The sequence below is a fragment of the Anarrhichthys ocellatus genome, unplaced genomic scaffold (genome assembly GCF_004355925.1).
Source record: "Anarrhichthys ocellatus isolate YVR2014 unplaced genomic scaffold, GSC_Weel_1.0 scaffold35, whole genome shotgun sequence".
NCBI classification, from domain to species: Eukaryota; Metazoa; Chordata; class Actinopteri; order Perciformes; family Anarhichadidae; genus Anarrhichthys; species Anarrhichthys ocellatus.
This window is the reverse complement of record NW_022280065.1, coordinates 3957624-3976214: the sequence shown is the minus strand read 5'-3', so window position 1 is coordinate 3976214 and position 18591 is coordinate 3957624. Positions and strand designations below refer to the sequence as shown.

Genomic DNA, 18591 nt, shown 5'->3' with positions numbered 1-18591 from the left:
GTATGTGTTTGTGTGTCTGTTTGATACATTGTGTGTATGTGTTTGTGCGTGCTGTTTAATATGTGTGTGAGTGTGTTCGTGTTTGTGCTTGCATGAGCACGCCTGCTGTGTCACTCTCCATCAATCTCAAGTGAGCAGAGAGTAATCAGTGGTCACAACAGGACCCTACTCTGTGTCTCCCTCCCCTCCCTTTGTCTCATCTAAATGTCTCTGCTCCTCCTTGCTCGCCTCCTCATATGGCAGCAAGGTGTCTTTCAACTGGCTTGTTCACACGGACAGCGGAGGGCTGAAATTAAACATCAATGAACCATATTGTTGGGAAAAAATAGCAATGATAATTTATAAACTGAGCAAGGTTTTAACCTCTGAAACTATTGAAACGATCAAACTATACTTGCTACATGGTCTACGTTGGGTATGGAAGTACATGAGCCGTGAACTCAACCCCATCAAACACCTTTTGGTTGAACTGCAACGGCGTTGGCTAGCCAGGCCTCATCGCCCAAAATCTGTGTCTAAACTCACTAAACTATTGTATCTCAACTTGGAGCAAATTCATGCAACCAGCTTCCAAAATCTTGTTGAAATGAAACCAGAAGAGCGTGGTGTCTAAAGGCAGCATATTAGTGCTCCTGGTTTCTGAATGAGAAGATTAATGTTCAGATACGGGTGTTTACATTTGGATGTGCTGTATCTCCAAAGTACATCTGAATAGACCAACAGATATCTTAGTATCATGTGGACGACTCAAAGCATTGAATGTGATGCTGTAATACAACTAGTGAGCTTAGTGATGAAAATTAAGCACAATTAAACCGAAACTAAATAATATACTTTCCAATTATGTAGGCAAGTTCCCTGTGTACCATCTGTTGGGTAATTCCTGCTACTGATGGCAGAGCAAGCAGGTTACAAATACAGCTACTTCTTCTACTTCTTGATGTGGTACAAAGCCCAGCCAAATACTATCATTATCTATTACAAATCAGAAAGAAAATCTGTCTTTAGCTCGCGACACCACGGACTGACAAACCAGACTCAATATCATATTTTGAAGTGTTAACATGTTGATATCGGTCTACTTGTCTATCTGTCTGAGTAGATGTAATACAAGGCCTGCATCCAAATTGGCCCACGACAAAAGCTCCTCTATCACTCTGAATAAAATGTGATTTTGTGTCGGAGTGATCGTGTTATTTTTAATCAGAGGCGTGGTTTAATCATACAACATAGTTATCATAAGGGAACCCTGTTTTCTTTCTATGTCTAACCATCTCACATGTCTTTCTTTTAGCTCAGCCTCTTTCCAGAGAAGCCATGGCAATGCAGGGCGGCTCCCTGCCTCTTCTCAAACCATTTTTCCCGTGTGTGTGTGTGTGTGTGTGTGTGTGTGTGTGTGAGTGTGTGTAGCCTGCGGGACGACACAGCAATCAGAGCAGAGACAGAAAATTGGAGAGAAAGTGCGAGAGACGGGGGACGGAGACAAGGAGAGGGAGCTGGCGTTATTATTATTACATTACAATGTATTAGAATTTCAGCACCCCAGCCTCCACTACCAGTGGCTGACTATTCAACACACTTCCAAGCACACATACACACACACTGTAAGTGTATACACAGAAACACACCCAACCAAATAAAGACATACATTATACACACAATGGGTTTAGAACAGGGAATGACTATGACGACATATTTATGATTGCAGAGTTAACATGCTGTGGCCTGGCCCAACTACATATCATGCTCCAGTGGTGCTCAAACTCTGGCCTGGTCCCTCGGGTTAGGCTTAGCACCACCTGGAAAGGTTATTTGCTGTGGGAATAGCAAATATCAAATTCCACTGTCCAGCAACAGTGACCTGGAAAAAAAAGCACTGCTCCTGTAGTGATGATGTGTGCTCACTGTGATCAACGTCTGACAATATGGTCTGTATGAAAAGAATAGTTCACAGCCCATGGAGCCAGCAGAGTTTCTGTCTGCTTTAGATGAAAAGTTTGCTGTGAATTCAGAAAAATATGCTTTCCTGCTGAGGCGCTGGAGACAGACAAAGAAAAAAAAGCAAACTCTGCAGAGTCCATTCAGTGCAAATATCAATCATAAAGACCCTCACCACAATATATAAAATTAAGGAAGTATCAAAAGAACATCATCGTCACTTTTTTCACCCTGAGAGATGTGTTTTGGACTCTCTGTAAGCCGAGGGCAATGGTTTGAATGAAAGTTAAAAAATACAAAGATCAAATGCATAAACGATAATTGAGACTTAGCTCTGTCACGGTGCTCAGTATAAAAAGTGCAATAGTTGAAGATGCCTCAAAGCCCTCGAGTAAAGGTGACCTATTTTGGTTAAAAAAAATTTTTATCCTGAGTGAATGTGTATAATGTGACTTTGTTTGCAGAAGCACAATAATCTAATTATCACACGCTAATCTAATTACAAACCTTGCTTTGATTCGAAGAGTAATTTGATTACGCTGTTTACATGCAGAGCAGAGCAGGATGTATCTTTTTCCCCTTTAGGCAACTGGTGAATTCAGACAGCGCCCTCATAAAATGCAAATGCATGTCCCTGTGGCTGCCTTCTCATCTGCTCCTATGCAACAACCCTGCAGTTTGTCCAGATTTGAGACGTTAATGCCAGCTGTGAGAAAAAAATCTGCACACAAGCTGCACAGCTCGGGAGAACTCAGATGGACAGGCTTAGTCGGGGGTATGGTGTTTACATCTCTGAACAATCTTCACATGATGCTATTAATTTCACAGTTCTCCACACATTTTAATCCAACAGTGAACGCTCTCTATATGACCTGAGTTGCAGAAACGGAGGATTAAGTTGTTTGCGTGGCTTTAATCTAACTGCAGTGTCCTCGCGATCCCATTTAGCTTCACGTGCTGTCACATAAAGCTCAATGTGTCTCAGTCTGTCCTTCTCTGCCTTGCTCAGTCCCTCTCAGTGTGTCTGTCTCTTTCTTTCCTCACCCATGAATCCCCCTGAAGGCTTTCTCTTCCTGTGTCTCCCCCTCCATTCCTTTTATGCTTCTTTCCACCTCTCTTATCCTGTCAACTCTCATCTCTACCCCACTTGTCTCTAATTCTGCACCTCTGCTTTCGTCTCCTCCGTACCTCACCTACTTACCTCTCATCTCCACTTCTTCTCTCCCGGCTCCTCTTGTCACCCCAATTGCCCCCTGTCTGCTCCTCGGTTCTACCCTGTCCTCTCTTGTCTCTCTGCCTCGCTTGTCATCTTCTGCGTGACCTGACACTGCCTCCCTAAAACACCATGACACCTCTCATGCTGTCCTGTCATCTTGCCTCCCCTTCTCCACTTCTCTCATCGAAGTTGTCTCTCTCAATAAAGAAGGTGGATTCCCAAAAGGTTTTAGTAATTTGTTTCAAAGGTGTGGGTTAATATTGGGGTAAATTTGCTTAGACATGCCGAGACAATAGACTTGTAGACCTAAATTATACTTTGGGCCAGCAGAAATTGGATTTAAAAATTGATGACCCTAGTGAAACAGTGTGAAGGTCAGTAGCGTAACCTGTTAGCCCTAATGTTGCACAGAGATCCGCAGGAAAATAGTCGGCATCATGAACTTGTTTACAAGGTCTCTGTGAGAGGCCGATGTCTGTGTCTGGTAATGGATTCTCTGGAGTCCTGACTGACTCTGAAATAAGTGGTTGATGAGATTGATGCAGCAGTTCAGTTTTGAGAAAAAGAACAAAACAATGACAAAAAATAAGATTTTTTATCTTACTTTACCGTGGTGAAGACAGACACTAATTCTGGTACAACAAAGCTGGTTACAGAATTCCAGAGCAGTGCAATGGAAATATAACCATATTTTTCTTTTAAAAGTGTCTTTATCTAACTAAATAAAAAAAAATAATGAGTAATGACGCAACATTTAACCTTTAGAGCTGTTTGTAGTTATTATATTTTACTGCTATATTACTGTCCATAAGCAGTAGTGAACTTCTCGGCCAGTGTCAGTAAATGATGGTGTGAATGAGGAGACTACCTATGTGGTACCTAAGTTTGAAAGGCTTACCACCCATAGCTACAGTAAATACTGGTCCTTTAAGGATAATGTGCCGCAGGTACTAGCACAGTCTCATGGCTGTGAAATGTTCCTGAAGTGATTGTTTTAGCCTTGATATACATAAACTCTTAAAAAACACAATGGGATGACGTATACATGATCGTCTGTCCACCACTGCCTCAATTTAGTGGTTTTAGCTTAAAAATACATTGTGAAAGTTGCTTGCATTCATTGTTTCCTCATCAAAAAGGCTTTGTGTGTTTCCTACAGGTTTTTTTACAACATTTTTCAAAGCCACCTTTTGTGAAAACAATTTGAAACCTCCATTGCTCACATCCATTCTCTTCTTCCGAGTCTATGAGCATTTTTCTGGCACATGGCTACTTTCCCCGGGGCATCACCCACACCTGTAAGTCAGGGGAGCAGTGTGAAGCCCTTGGCAGCAGGAACGTGTATCACGTCACCGGCTCGTGCCTGTCCATATGCATCCTTATGCGCTTGCATGGGTTTCTAACAGAACGGGGACCCACTCATCAAAACATGGCGCCGTGGAACTACTAGAGGTCAAGAACTCCACAGAGTACCTTTTAAATTCTGCACACACAGGCTCTGACTGCTGAGGTGTTCCTCCAAACAGGGTCACAGTCATTACAGACGGCACCACTTCATCTACTTAAATCGCTGGACACAATAGGGATGTGGACATTGATTCAGATGTCTGGAAACCGAGCTAGCCTGCCTCCCCGTTTGTGTGTATTCATAACCCTGTGTTGCCTTGTATCTTTAGACACATATTTGAAATAATCTGATATGTGTGTTTGTTTGCTGTGTGTGTTTGTGTTCAAGGTCACCGCTCCATTTCCTATTCGGGATGGTGCTGCTATCCCAGCATCCTCTCTGCCAGCAGCATTGATTAGCACTCGGCAAGCATAACATCACACACTCGCAAACACACACACCCTCACACCTATAGAAGACACACACACTTACACATCTATAGATGACACACACACACACCAACACTTAAACTCTCTTTGTCTTTTACACAAAGCTCCTTTTGCGTCTCTCGAACAAATACTACGGCTTTGATCACAGCTAGAAAATGCATCGCTGTTAACACTTCTCATGCCGAGTCATATACAAACATGTGATGGGTTATGAGTCGTACAGTACTTAGCGGTTTCTCTCTATAAAATCAAACAACGTCAGCAGGATGGCCGTACTTGTCATAATGCCGCATGTAGACCACAGAAGAGGTAGAAACTCTTTTTTGTTATTAGATTAAACAAAATGAATCTGTGTGGTGCAAGAAAGACAAAACAAACAAAGGAACAGATAAACAATGTGGGCTTTTTAACAAACAGGATATGTGTGAACACGTGTAAACAAACTTTATAAACTGACAAGTTTGATAAAGTTAGAGCTTCTCCCAGCATGCAGGTGCAACGAAAATATGCTTTTTATTAAAAGGAGGGTAAAAAAAAGTCCGAACACCTCTGTGGGAGGACCATACATGGGTATGGCCTATGTTGTAACTAACTTACAAATGCTGGAGGGATTACTCTTTCCTTGGCTTCATACTTGTCTTCTGCATATGTGACATGCTTTACTGTAATGCGTTTTTAGGAGCTCCTTGGCACCCACAAATGCCTGGTTTAATTCTCAAAGGGATAGATTGGGAGTGGGTTTATATGAAGTACTTTTCCATAGTCGTTGTATTATCTCCAGTAGATGGCGGCTGGCATGAAGCAGACAGGCGAACCAGCATGGAAGCAAAGCGATGTGCTGCTGTTGACGGGGGCAGCAGCCAGATGTATTATAGCCACATAAAAGAAAGGCTCGCTGCCTTGGTCCTGTGCTGGTACTCCTGTCCGTTTCTCCAAACTGGGATCATGCAGACCGTCGTCTTTTGAAGGTGTTTTGTATGAATCCACACTTGTTTCAAACACTATAATAAGTTTATAATGGTATGTGTACGTGTTTGAGTGATTGATCACAGCTTATGTAACCATATGATCTTCCTTTTTAGTTGTGACTTTAATCAGTCATCATGCCTGCATGTGTTCTTGTGTTGTAAACAAAAATCTTCTGCCAGAAATTAAAACGGTTTGTTTTCCTCATTATGTATTCAGATAATTCTAGTGTTTGAACCTATCATGAAAGCAAACGTCCTTTGATTTCAGATTGGGTATTTATTATGCCCGCAGTTAATAAAGATCTCATTTGCACGCTGTCACGTAGACTATAGTGTTGTTTGGAAATGATGTTATGAGTCTTGGGACTTCTCAGGGATATCTCGTTAGTAAAAAGTCTTCCTCCATTAATAATAATGGAAGGAATAATAGAATGGATATGGTACATATTGTGCAATATATGTACGTTAGTATCTATTTCACACTGTGGCGTCTGGGCGGAATAAGCTGTCTGCTAAAGTAACTCGCCTACAGTGATATGACTCCAGGCACTTGGCAACATGGCATCCAGCTCAAACCTGACACAATTTATTTCCAGTGGCTCTAAAAAAAAAAACAAATCCTTGACAAGCAGGAGATTGTTAAATGACAGCCTTTGAATAGCCCAGCACACCATTACTGTTGATTTGGCGATGGGCTGTCAAGTGTAGGTGCACCTAAGAGCACTAAACAGCATGCTATATGCTGGACCCATGTTGCGAGAGACTTGCAAGACAGGGAGAGAAAGACAGAGACACAGACAGACGGATAGATGCACAGAAAGGCAGAGAGACAGAGGAGAGACAGACCGAAAGGGAAAGACACAGAGAGAGGGTGAGCGATCATTCTACTTAAGAACGCTCTACTTGGTTTCAAGGGCAACTGATTCTGAAACAACAAAATATGAAACGTGTGTGTGTTTGTATGTGTATCAGTATGTGTAGTGTTATGCTAGGATTACAGGCACTTAGCTCACAGCGATATACTACTCTCATAGGCGCGAGCAAACCTCACCGCATACTGATTAGATTAAGGGCTCCGTGTGAGAAGGAGAGTCTCTGTGAGTGCGCATCTTTGTCTGTTAGGAGTGAAAGTGTGTGTGCGTGCGTCGGTTTGTATATGAACATGGATGTAGATTACATCCGTGTGTGTGTGTGTGTGTGTGCGCGCGTGTGTGAGACTGCTGTTGTCAGCCCTGCAGCAGCTGATAAACACGTAACAAATTCTTCCCCACACATATTAGCAAATCAGCCATTAGCTTTCTCTGCTAATTGCCATTGGAAATTAGCATTTTAGCTATTAGCTTCTTTCACAAATTGCCAATGGAAATTAGCATATTAGCACTGAGTGTTGCGAGGCAATTGCTGAGGCATCAGGCAGCATGGCCTAGTTTTCAGAAAGACTGTTCCACAACAAAAGAGTCAGTTGTTTAAATCCTGCTGCAGCAAGTGCAGCCATTTAAAGTGAACAAGACCAAGTGGTTTTTAAGGACTTTGACGAGGGAAATAATTACGGGCTGTCTTTCTTTCATTTTCAGCCAGTTTAAATTTGCATGAATATTTAATATCACCCAGAAGGTTAATTGATACTTAGATACTTAAAACGTCTTATTGTTTGAACTAAACAATCATTTGATTTCAGGTTGTCTGGGTATTTATTGTGCCTACAATAAATAAAGATCTAATGTTCATGCTTCTATGCAGACTGTTTGAAAAATGATCTCATGAGTCTTGGGACTTCTCAGGGATACTCTCATTAGCCAAGTCATTCTCCAATGCATCCCTACATTGGTAATCTTTCTTTTAACTCAACAGATAAAAAAAAAATAAAACAATAAAGTTATCTTTATTGTTGCTAGTTTTTTAAAGCAGTAGATGCACAGTAGTGACAATACAATTGTCAGCCACATCAAATAGCTATGCTGTCATTGGCTTGGCTGACTGTTGCACAAGCTCTGAAGACAGCAAGAGTCAGGTGTTTTTATTGTCTTTTGATTTGTATACAGAAACTTGGCCGATATTCTTAACGTGCACATACTGTTTCAAATTGAAACACATACTTTTAAGGAAAAGATGTCTGACAACAGGTTAAGGCCAGTTTAAATAGATTTAAATGGCATTCACATCGAGTCTGTCGTAAAGATCACCTCCAAATAATGTCCCGTTGATCCCTACCTCCAACAATAAAGGTTACAGTGTGTTTCAAATCCATCTCTGATAATAGCAAGTTATTTGGTGTTCTTTTTAGCAGATTACACACACTGTGTGTAATTGCTGATCACAGAATATTGTAAAGTTGTAATTTAAAGTATTTAGCATGCTATGTGCTCAACAGTTTTAATGTCATTTCAAAGTGTCTCTTTCTTCCATAATCATCATCATCATCATCATCCTGATAAGACAGATAAATGAACGTTGTTTACAGAGAAGGGGGATCCAAACAGTGTTGTTTACAGAGTGACTTTCTGTCGATATCAAGCTTCGGGAGTTTCCGTGGGGACAAAAAGGACAAATATCAACTGATACTACTGTATAGAGAATAGATGCCACTCATTGCACAGCACACAATCGCACACTAAAGCTACACAGCTGCACACTTAATTATGAATGCATGTATTTTAATGCAAAAAGGGAAAGATACTTAAGCACAGACAAAAACACATGTGAAAGGAAGTATCACCGGATGTGCGGATGTCCTGATCAAGTTCCTTTGCCCCCGACCCCGATCAGAGTCAGTAAATATTGATAATCTGCCAATACCGAGTCCCGATTTGTACTTGTACTATCCTAGATAATAGAGCTGCACATTCAAAAATGCCATTGATTATTTTTATTTCCGCTCTCTCGCTACCACCATTCACATGCTGTGAATGTACAAGTACAGAAGCCAAAAACAGACTGCACCATCAGTATCTACTTCTACCCAGCCAGCAGCCGGTAACCTTTATGCCCCTGGAACAGACTGACATCTTTAAGAGAACTCGATCCACGTTAACGCGATACGTCACAAGTCCCTGCTGATATTCCAGAACACATTCATGTACAGCACTGACACTATTCTGCAGCTATACCCTTCAACCTAATTCCAGAGGTGCTGTACTGCGTTGAGATATAAAGGACTTTGTAGGTCACTGTAGGAAACTAACATCACTGTCCTTTCCCTGAAGCCATCCGAAGATGATGCATGCTTTCTGATAAGGAAGTAGCCAACTGCAAAAAAAGAAACACTGCGGCCATGAGGGGATGCACCTGCATAGGAGCAATGCTTAGAGTACATTCAAACGATGCTAAATTGGTACTACCGAGTCTAGCGCAGCCTAGTTCATGTCGAGAAACCATTCTCCAGACACCTACAGCACCACCAGCAGCCTGCACCATTTACTGGATGAGAGAATCCATGGGATCAGGCTGTTTGTATCAAATTCTGACCCTGTCATCGGGAAACCTCAAAAGAAACGGAATATTTTAAACTAGGGAACATTTGTCTGCTCCTTAAGGGTTCTGCAATGTGCCTTTTTTATGACATCTCTGGTGAACAACACACTCTTACCCACACATTTACATTTGTGTATTTACTATTTCTGTTCAGGGTTAAAATAGGGTTTGTTTATCATCTTAACTTATTCGCAACATCAGGGCAAGTTGGCATAATTTCTGCTCCAGGCTGAATGTCTGAATGTCGCTGCTCTCTCCTCTCAGTTCAAAACTACAAGCATATAATCAGCCTGGCTGCCGGGAAAAATCCACGATGTGAGAAAAAGTCAACACACTGACCTCAGTATGGCTCTGTGAGTCTCCAGAGTTAATCCAACAAGCAAATAACTACACAGCATATATTCTATATGAGCCAAGACACCGGTCAGTCTAAATCACACACTACCAGTCACCACCACATTACCGTCCAAAGGCCAACACTCCAGCTCTGAGCAGTAGATTTTGGTCGTAAGTATTCAGTATTCATTTATATCTGTTTTGTAGGTTTATAGTACAAATTTTCTAAAAAGTTGATACAAATTAAAATGTGTTTAAATATAATTAGTGTCCCTGCTTTATGAAAAAAAGGACAGAAAAACCTGAAAATAAATTGTCTTGAGGCAAAACATACTGCTGGTAATTATTAATTATCAACTTACACATGGTCCCTTTTTGTATGTATGTTGGTGTGTTTTGTATTTACAAATGTACTGGCATGTTGGCCAGATTCAAGACAGCATTAAAAGGTCAAATAAAAAATGAAGTACAATCAAATAAATCAAACATGACAAATCAAACATAAAACGTATAAGTCTGTCTTTAAGGATTAATAGTATTCTGATTGTATCTAATGAATGTATAGATCATGTCAAGAAAAATAATAATTACAAAATAATAATCAAATGTGGCATTTCTGATAAAAAAATCTGTTAACTTTTCAATTGAAGTGTATGCAATGAAATGTTACCAGGAGAGCCCGATCACTTACCAACAAGAGATATCAGTGGAAAAGTCGAGCTTCTTTTAACATGATTGCAAGTATAAACACACATATATATATACATGCACACATATACACACGGGCACATGAGTGAGTATGGTGGTATTGTACTTGTATAAACACACATGCTGACAAATACTCTTTACAACAGCAACAGCCTCGCTATTATCACTTCCAAAGCAATTACACACACACACACGCATAACCCTGACCAAGATAGCACAGATCAATTAATTCATCTCTAAAGTACGAGGCCCATGCAGAAGGATTGCACATGAACCCCCCCTCCCCTCCCCACCACACCAATACTTTATTTATTTTTATCCATGGAAAAATGACTAAACTTCAAGAGCAAGAGATAAAAACTGTACTTTATATATGTAATAATGTTTCCACTTTATTACCTGTTCTTACTTGAGTTCTAACTTATTTTTATCACTTGTTCTAACTTTTTATGACTGTACTCCAAGTGTGGTTAAATTGTTCCATAAACTCAGCCGCTACGTGACTAAACTATCTTTGCAGAAATGCTAGGTCAGAGATGTCAACCGAATCCTCTTCTTTTTTTGTAAAGTATGGTTTTGGACCACATTCACATAAATCACCACCACACCGAGTAGAGTGGAGCTCTGTTGCACCTCTATTATATTGTTTACCACGTTTCCCTGCTGAAGACTGTGGGTTCTTCATTTGCACGGAAATGTCAACTCTAACCTGCCTACTGCCATGAAATAACGGATTTTAACACTGAACCATGACTCATCGCAACACTGCAATTCAACTGAAAACAGTTCTCAAACATCGGACACAGATGAACGGAAAGTTGTGCCACATCCACACCATCACGTTTCCAAGCAACATAATGACTGTGAGACACACACACACACACACACACACACACACACACACACACGAATGAATGAATGAATGAATAAAGTGACTCACCAAATGGTTGGTGGTTCAGACCCCTCCACTTCCAGGTAGTCGTACTTCTCCTCTGACTGGAAGTCTGTAAAGATGACAGAGATGGTGTCTCCAGGTTCGGCCAATAGGATCCAAGTACAGTCGGCCTGGTTACTATAGTTGCCGGGGTAACCGGGACTGGTCACCACCCCACTGCCGCCCCTCACAGTGCCCCCACATGTGTCCTCAGCTGTCAATCAAATCAGAGTGACAAATAGAAAACCTGGGTTAGGGAGAGGAGGAGGGACCGAGGGGCGGACTTCTTTTTAATTTAATTTCTTGCTTTTTGGATAAATTATTTAAATTTCCACAGCTATATCAATTCGGTTTATTACCAAATTAGCAATTAAGATCAAATTCTCAATAGCATCATTTCTCTACGCCTCGAGTAGATTACAGGTCAGCCAGCCCGACTCCCCTACCTCTCTCCCTCTATGAGGCTTTTTTAATTACCTTTATTTTAGTATATTACAGGTACACTCTTTACTGGCAACTCTAAATGTTATTTTGTGGCTTGAATGTTAGAGATGGATTGACACATAAACTGTCAAGTCATATTAGCAAACCATATTGTGAAAACATGGAGCTCTTACATCACACTTCTGATATGAATTAGATATGGAAACTAGCATATGCATGGTGAGACCCAAACAGTCCTTATTTTGTGGACTATCAGGTCTCTGCCGTTAAGCCAGTAGATTTGGGAGAATGATGCGGTTCTATATTATATTAGTTAGAATCAGGGGTGGGGTTTTAGGGGTTAGGCTGCAGTTCCTGTCCCACTCACAGCTGCTGTCCTCTCCTCCAATAACAAGATAAGTTGTCCCATTACAGATCTCCGCTCTGCTCTCCTCCAATCACCACCAAGGAACTTCAGATTCAACTGTTACCCAATTGGCTGTCAGCAAATTAATTAATCCTCAATTAGTTTCAAAACACGAATGATCAGATCAGACCAGATGTGATGATAAATTTGTCTAATTTTTGATCAAAGTGTTGATCACATCTCATTGATAGTATTGTTCATAATTGATAGTAGTACTGATTACTGTGTAACAGATAAAGACACATGGATTGCGCTGTGCACACGGCATAAATTATACACATATAATTTATACAGCCACACTCACGGAGAAAAAAAACAACATACTACATTGGACCTTGTGTGTCACTGGGGCATTGGTTGTATGGCAAGATATTGAAGAGGGCTGAAGGTGCATGTTTTTGTACCCATTCTGTTGAAATAAATGGTTTGAAAGAAGGCAATGCCTGTGTTCATCAAAAGCAAATTGAGCCCAGCCAAGTAGCCATTGCCCCAGTGACAAAGATACAATGTTGAAGCTTTTTTTCTGAGAGCATGCAAGTCCAACTGTAAAAGAGGTATAAATTATACCTGTATAATTTATAGTTATACATAAAGGAGGCAATACTGTATGTAACACACTCTTACAGCAGACATATTTTCCTATACACACCAGTGAGTGCAATTTGGGATGACGCGTGATTTATATTACTCTGCGATGCTTCACGTGCTGATATCATCGGCATTTAGAGAAGACAGAGGAGCACCACGTGTGCTGTCCTTAAACTGCACTCACTGATAAGATAGTCAGACACGTCCTTTATAAGAGTGTGGACAAGCGCTGTCAGGTATACATGCACATCCCTTTATAGGCTCACCCAGGCGATGCTGCCTAGCGGGATGCATATACAGATGACAAGACATTTAAGGTAGGGACCAAGCCAGACTCCACCCACAGGAGGGGTAAAGAGAATAACTGTGGTCTGAGACTCACATCTAGAAACAGACGATAACCGATAGAAATGAATAGAATTAGAGGTATTAGAAATCGGACAGAACAGAGGGCACTGAGTAGAGACAGGAAATACACGGAGGATAACAGGGGGACATAAACAGAGAGGAGCAAACAGAGACAAACAGAACTATGAATCAAATCATAGAGAGCCGGATTGAAATAGGGAAAGAGTTTGTACAAACTATTTCAGATCGGAAACAAGAAACAGGATGAAACAAAATAAGTGGTTTGAAATGAGCTTGAAGAAAAACTGAGCTGTTTTTTTCAGAAGATCAGAGCGTGAAGTTGCGACCAATAGGCGCTTGATGCTCGTGTCAAAATGCGTGGACACAAGCTGGCGACAAGACGTGCATTGTCCCAAACTGCAGGTGCTGATGTATTGAACATAAAGTAGAGAAGGCATAAATAATTCATTAACAATTCATTCATTCAAACAGATTCATATGGGCCGCTGAGTCAGTCCGACAGACAGGCAGGCACTGACAGACAGACCATTCAGTTCTACAGATAGACGGTGAAGGAGATTTGTGTAAATGACCCAACAGCCTGAACCAAGCTCTGCTGAGACCCCATCACATTTGCTGGAGCCAATGATGCAGTAGTTTGTGTATGTGTCGGAGTGTGAGCGTGCGTGTGCATAAGTGTAGGGGTGTGTGTGTGTGTGTGTGTGTGTCTGCAGCGTTGGAAAGAGAGCTGCTTGCAAGATGAGAGCTGTGACAGATTTAGCCAAAGGACATCCGCAAGCACTGGTGGACACACACCGGCTTGCATGCACACACACGCACACACGCGCACACACACACACACACACACACACACACCCCTCTTCCAGCCCTCCAGCTTATTGATGTGTCGGTGACACTTGACAGACAGGTGGAAAGGCCTCAAGGTGCATTTATGTGTGGATGTTATTGAAAAAAAGAGGAAATTAACTTGTGAAATAAAAAAAAAGATGACTAAACTAGTGAGCGGTGCTCTTGTGTGCAGTGGGCCTCTACATTATGATGTTGTAGCATGTACTCTGGCTTTGGCAATCAGAATCCTTTAGAGTGACCGATAGCATCAAACAACTTCAACATTACTTTTAAAAAAAATAAGCCAACTTGAAAACTGATGTAGAGGAAACCTGAAAGCCATGTGAGGACTCCGTGAGAACATTTTAAATGACACATGATGCAATTAGGATCCTCACTGATGCTGTTGCGTGTCATCCAGTAACGGCAGGGCTGTGCAGAGACCGCTTCAGGAGCAGCTGCTCTAATAAAAAGTGACATTTGTTGAGCGCTCACAAGGGGGAGGGTGAGAAGTCCACATACCTATAGCCAACAGTGATTACCTTCTGTTCAATGTGCGCGCATCGGACATGACATGGAACCAGTCAACTTTCCATGTTGCACCTGCTAATTCTGGATTCCGCTCGCTCTTGCTCCATCAATCATGATGGGACATCTGTGTGACAGTGTTAAATAGTACTGTGTACCTGTGTCTATCATTTTCTGGTCCCATGGCTTCCCCCCCTTTTTTCTCTATTTTACAGCAGCAGTTAAAATTAATATGTCACTATTGAAACAATCTCACCAATAAAAGCAGGCAGCAGTGAACAATGTTTCATACTGTTTTCTGTAATGATTCTAACATACTGCAGCTTGCTTTTAAGCAGAGTGGAGCAAATAAATGATCATCTCATTTTGAAACACTACACCATTTAAACGGAGTTCATACATGTCCGATCAGCTTATATCAGAAATCTTTAAATTCAATAAGCATTTCAATTAATCTGTAGCTGACAACTAGGGTGTTGGTGAATAACCCTGTTCAGTCAAGGTTGAACCTAAATCTATGCACATTTAGATATACTGTGTCATGGGTTAGGGTTAGCACCAAACTAGTACATCAAATTACTTTAAAGCATTGTTCTTAGTCTTAAACTTCTTCTTACCTATATGTACATGTGTCTATGCATCCATTCATTGTACAGAGGTTTACATGAGTTTATAATCTCTAAAATCAGCATTTATTTTGATGGACTAACAAAAACACAGCAATTCCTATTTTCAGGTATACACACTAAATAAAACATACTTATTAATATCCCATTCCATTTCCGCCAATAGACCTCCCTGAATGCCACACGCTGGCCTTTTAATTTAAAATGACTTCCTGTGATGCGAGACTTGTACTTCCCACTGAAAATCAACACCCGACACCGTAGTGATAAATACCATGTCACTGTGAAGTGACTTGTATTAGGGGCTTTGTATAAAAAAAGGCAAACATTTCCAAAACAGAGGCCCTTATTTCCCAAAGCTTTATATTAATCATTGGTAATCTATGAGGCATTACAAGTGGACAAACATACAGTGCATGTGAAAGATTTAAGAAACCAGGGAAACTGACTCACAGGGGGAGGGGAAGTGTGTGTAGAGGGAAAGTGTTATATGTTAGTTTTGAGTGTGTATGTGTGTATGAGGACATCAGTGGGCTCTCTCTAGTTGTTGTTGTAGCACTACTTCTCTTTGCTTCCCTACTGTTCTATGCTTGCTACACCCCTCCTCCTACTCATTTCTGTATCAAGATTATTTTTATAGTAAAACAGCACATCTCCCTCCACATCCACTCTTCATGTCCTTACCCTCCTCCTCCCTCCCTCGGTTCACCCCTCCGTGTTTTCTTTTCTCTTCCTCGTTCATCCTCGGCCCTCCTCGTCATTCCCCCGTCCTAACTCTCCCCATCTCACCCTCCCTTGCTCCTTCTCTCTCATGGCCTGGGGTGCTTTGATCACTCGTTCTCAGCCTCCTTATCCTGCCTCCCCTTTCTCGCATCCGTTCATCCCCTCTTCCCCACTGTGCTGTCATCAATATCGCCGTCATCTGAGGATCCCTTCTTTATCCTTCTCCGTCTTGCTGTGTCTTTCTTTAAGATCTTACTGTCTCTACTTTTCTCTCTCTCTCTCTCTCTCTCTCTCTCTCTCTCTCTCTCTCGCCCTCTCTCTCTTTCTACTGATTGATTTTATGTTTAATGGCTTTACTGGCCTCATCTCTTTCTCTCTTCTCTTTTCCACTCGCCTTCTCTTCCTTTCCTTCTGTGCCATAACTCCATTCCTTTCCTGCCTCACTTTGATAGGCAGATCTCTACCACTATCAGATCTGCACCCACACACACACACACACACACACACACACACACACACACACGTGCAGACTTCTATCACAGAGGACCCAGTGTGCTGTCAGCCTCTAAGGATTACGGGTCATCTACATCATCCTCTCCTCTCCTCTCTCTTCAGGCTGTATCCATCCATCCCTCCTGCTCTCTTATCTACATCCACCCACCCATCCATCAACCTCTTGTCCCCATATATGCTGTGAAGCTGAATATATATAGCTACCCCTCTTTCCCCGTCATCACTCCCTCCGTACCTTTAATACTTCAGTTTAACTGCCACGAGTGACCAAATAGATAGCAGGAATGCATGGAAACGTGCAGACATGTAATCCAGCATTTATTTCTGAATAAATTTCCCCCTGGTTTTGAGGACATTCATCTAGCTTCCTCTGCAGCTGCACTGTGTGCCATGCAGCCTGAATGCACAGGGGATGCAATTTCACTTGTGGTCTCAATGTCACTTTCACCATCCAGTCATGCCAAAATGCATTAAGTAAGAGTTCTGGATGCATTCGAAGAGGATCCTATAGATGGACCCATTAGATCCACAAAACTAGTACAGAATCCAACTTAGCTTGAAGATGCAGTCCAGCAACAATGCGCTTAATAGCAATTCAAAGGAAAATGTGTGGTAAGAGATGGGATTGTGACTCATATAATCACATGTTATGGATCATATTGCAGAGAAATTACATTTCATGCTATACATATGTGAGCCTTTAAGGTTTGTCCTCCCTGTGGAGCACCCATTCTTCCAAATCCAACCAAAAAAATGTATACATTATTTGTAAACCCATACGTTTTCTGATCAGACGTCTCTATCGGCAGGACATCATCATTTGTCAATACCTTCCAGGAAGTCAATCGTGTCAAGATCTAAGGTTCTGTTGACCCAATCAACCACGCTGACCTCCTCTTTCTGCAGACTGTGTCTCTATAACAGTGTCACATTATTTCTTCCAATGCTCTCAAAGGACATGTCATCATTCCTAATGCCACTAGAGGGCTTCGACGCCTCGAAGTAAATGTCTCGTTTTGGGGTATTAGCTTGAAACAACTGCTGTGTTTTTTCTCGGGTCTCCATTGGAGGAATGCATCGTGTTCTGTTCAACCCCTGATCTCTTTTCCAACATCTCCTTCGTTTGGGAGGAGAGCTATTTAGTGTGTACTCACCGCATGTTCTGGCTCTTACGGTATAATGGTCTGTCGCAATCAGTTTAAATTAGACTGCCCGTTTGTTGCGTTTGTATTTCTCATTCTTTTACAAGAAGTAGGGCCACAATTCACCTTCGATGATGCTTCAATCCTGCACTGTGTGTAACAGGATATAGGACTGTACTTCAAAGGTAGCCTGCAGTTAACTGAAGCGCAAATGAAACAGAAACCTACCATAAGAACTCCCAGGGAAGATGTCCAACCTAATCTAGTTTTTCAGTTTATTCGTTTTTGCGTTAATTTAGTAGTGTGAATGGAATAGAATGCATCAAGAGAACAGTGTTTGCACCATCTGGTCTTGTAAAATTGACTCATATTCCTTGACTGCTATTCGACCATGCAGCAGACATGAGAGGATAAAGGAATCCTTACTTTGGACAAATGTGAACCCATCTGGGTGCAGAATAAATTACATATGACATAACTTTTTTTTCACAACTACAGGCTTTACACCTAAAATGTGCCATTTTACTATTTCAATCTTCTCACACTAGCTTAATGAAGGTCAGGACGGACCATTTTTTGAGACGGTCACTGAGATTCAATTCAACGGTTGCTTTTAAAGCTAGTTTGTCCGGCTTACATCTCTCCGGTGTAGATTGTCTATGTCCCTGTCTGTGCGCTTCAACTTTGTGACCACAGTCTGATGGTGTCGTGGGCGCCCCCACCCCCCCCAGGTTTTCAGGTATCAACTGTTTTGTGTCTTTGGTAGCAATGCTGACACATTGTTCTCCGGAAATGTATAAAAGCGATGACTGTCAGACCACATTAAAAGCAGACAAATACCCACATTCACTGAGTATGACTCATCTGTGTAGCCGCCCTCGTAACTATGATTTAGCGACTTCAAATTCAGTGATTTTCATGTGTTGTTCCCATTATTCTTTCTTTCCCCTCGCATATTGCTATCGTATTTTTCCATCACTCTTTTAAACCTTGTTAGAAACATATTGGTTGCTCTGC

The 18591-nt window shown here is 41.5% G+C and overlaps 1 protein-coding gene across 7 annotated transcripts in view; it reads right to left on the bottom strand.

The window, feature by feature from the left end:
• The window catches only part of csmd3b (CUB and Sushi multiple domains 3b), a 315344-nt gene that overhangs the window by 145248 nt on the left and 151505 nt on the right, over nt 1-18591 (bottom strand). For 6 of the 7 annotated variants that reach the window (XM_031866559.1, XM_031866560.1, XM_031866562.1 and 3 more), the window contains one exon: nt 11414-11621. In XM_031866559.1, the coding sequence (XP_031722419.1) occupies nt 11414-11621 (208 nt within the window). The remainder of the gene's footprint in view (nt 1-11413; nt 11622-18591) is intronic. The other variant, XM_031866564.1, reaches the window with a different exon arrangement.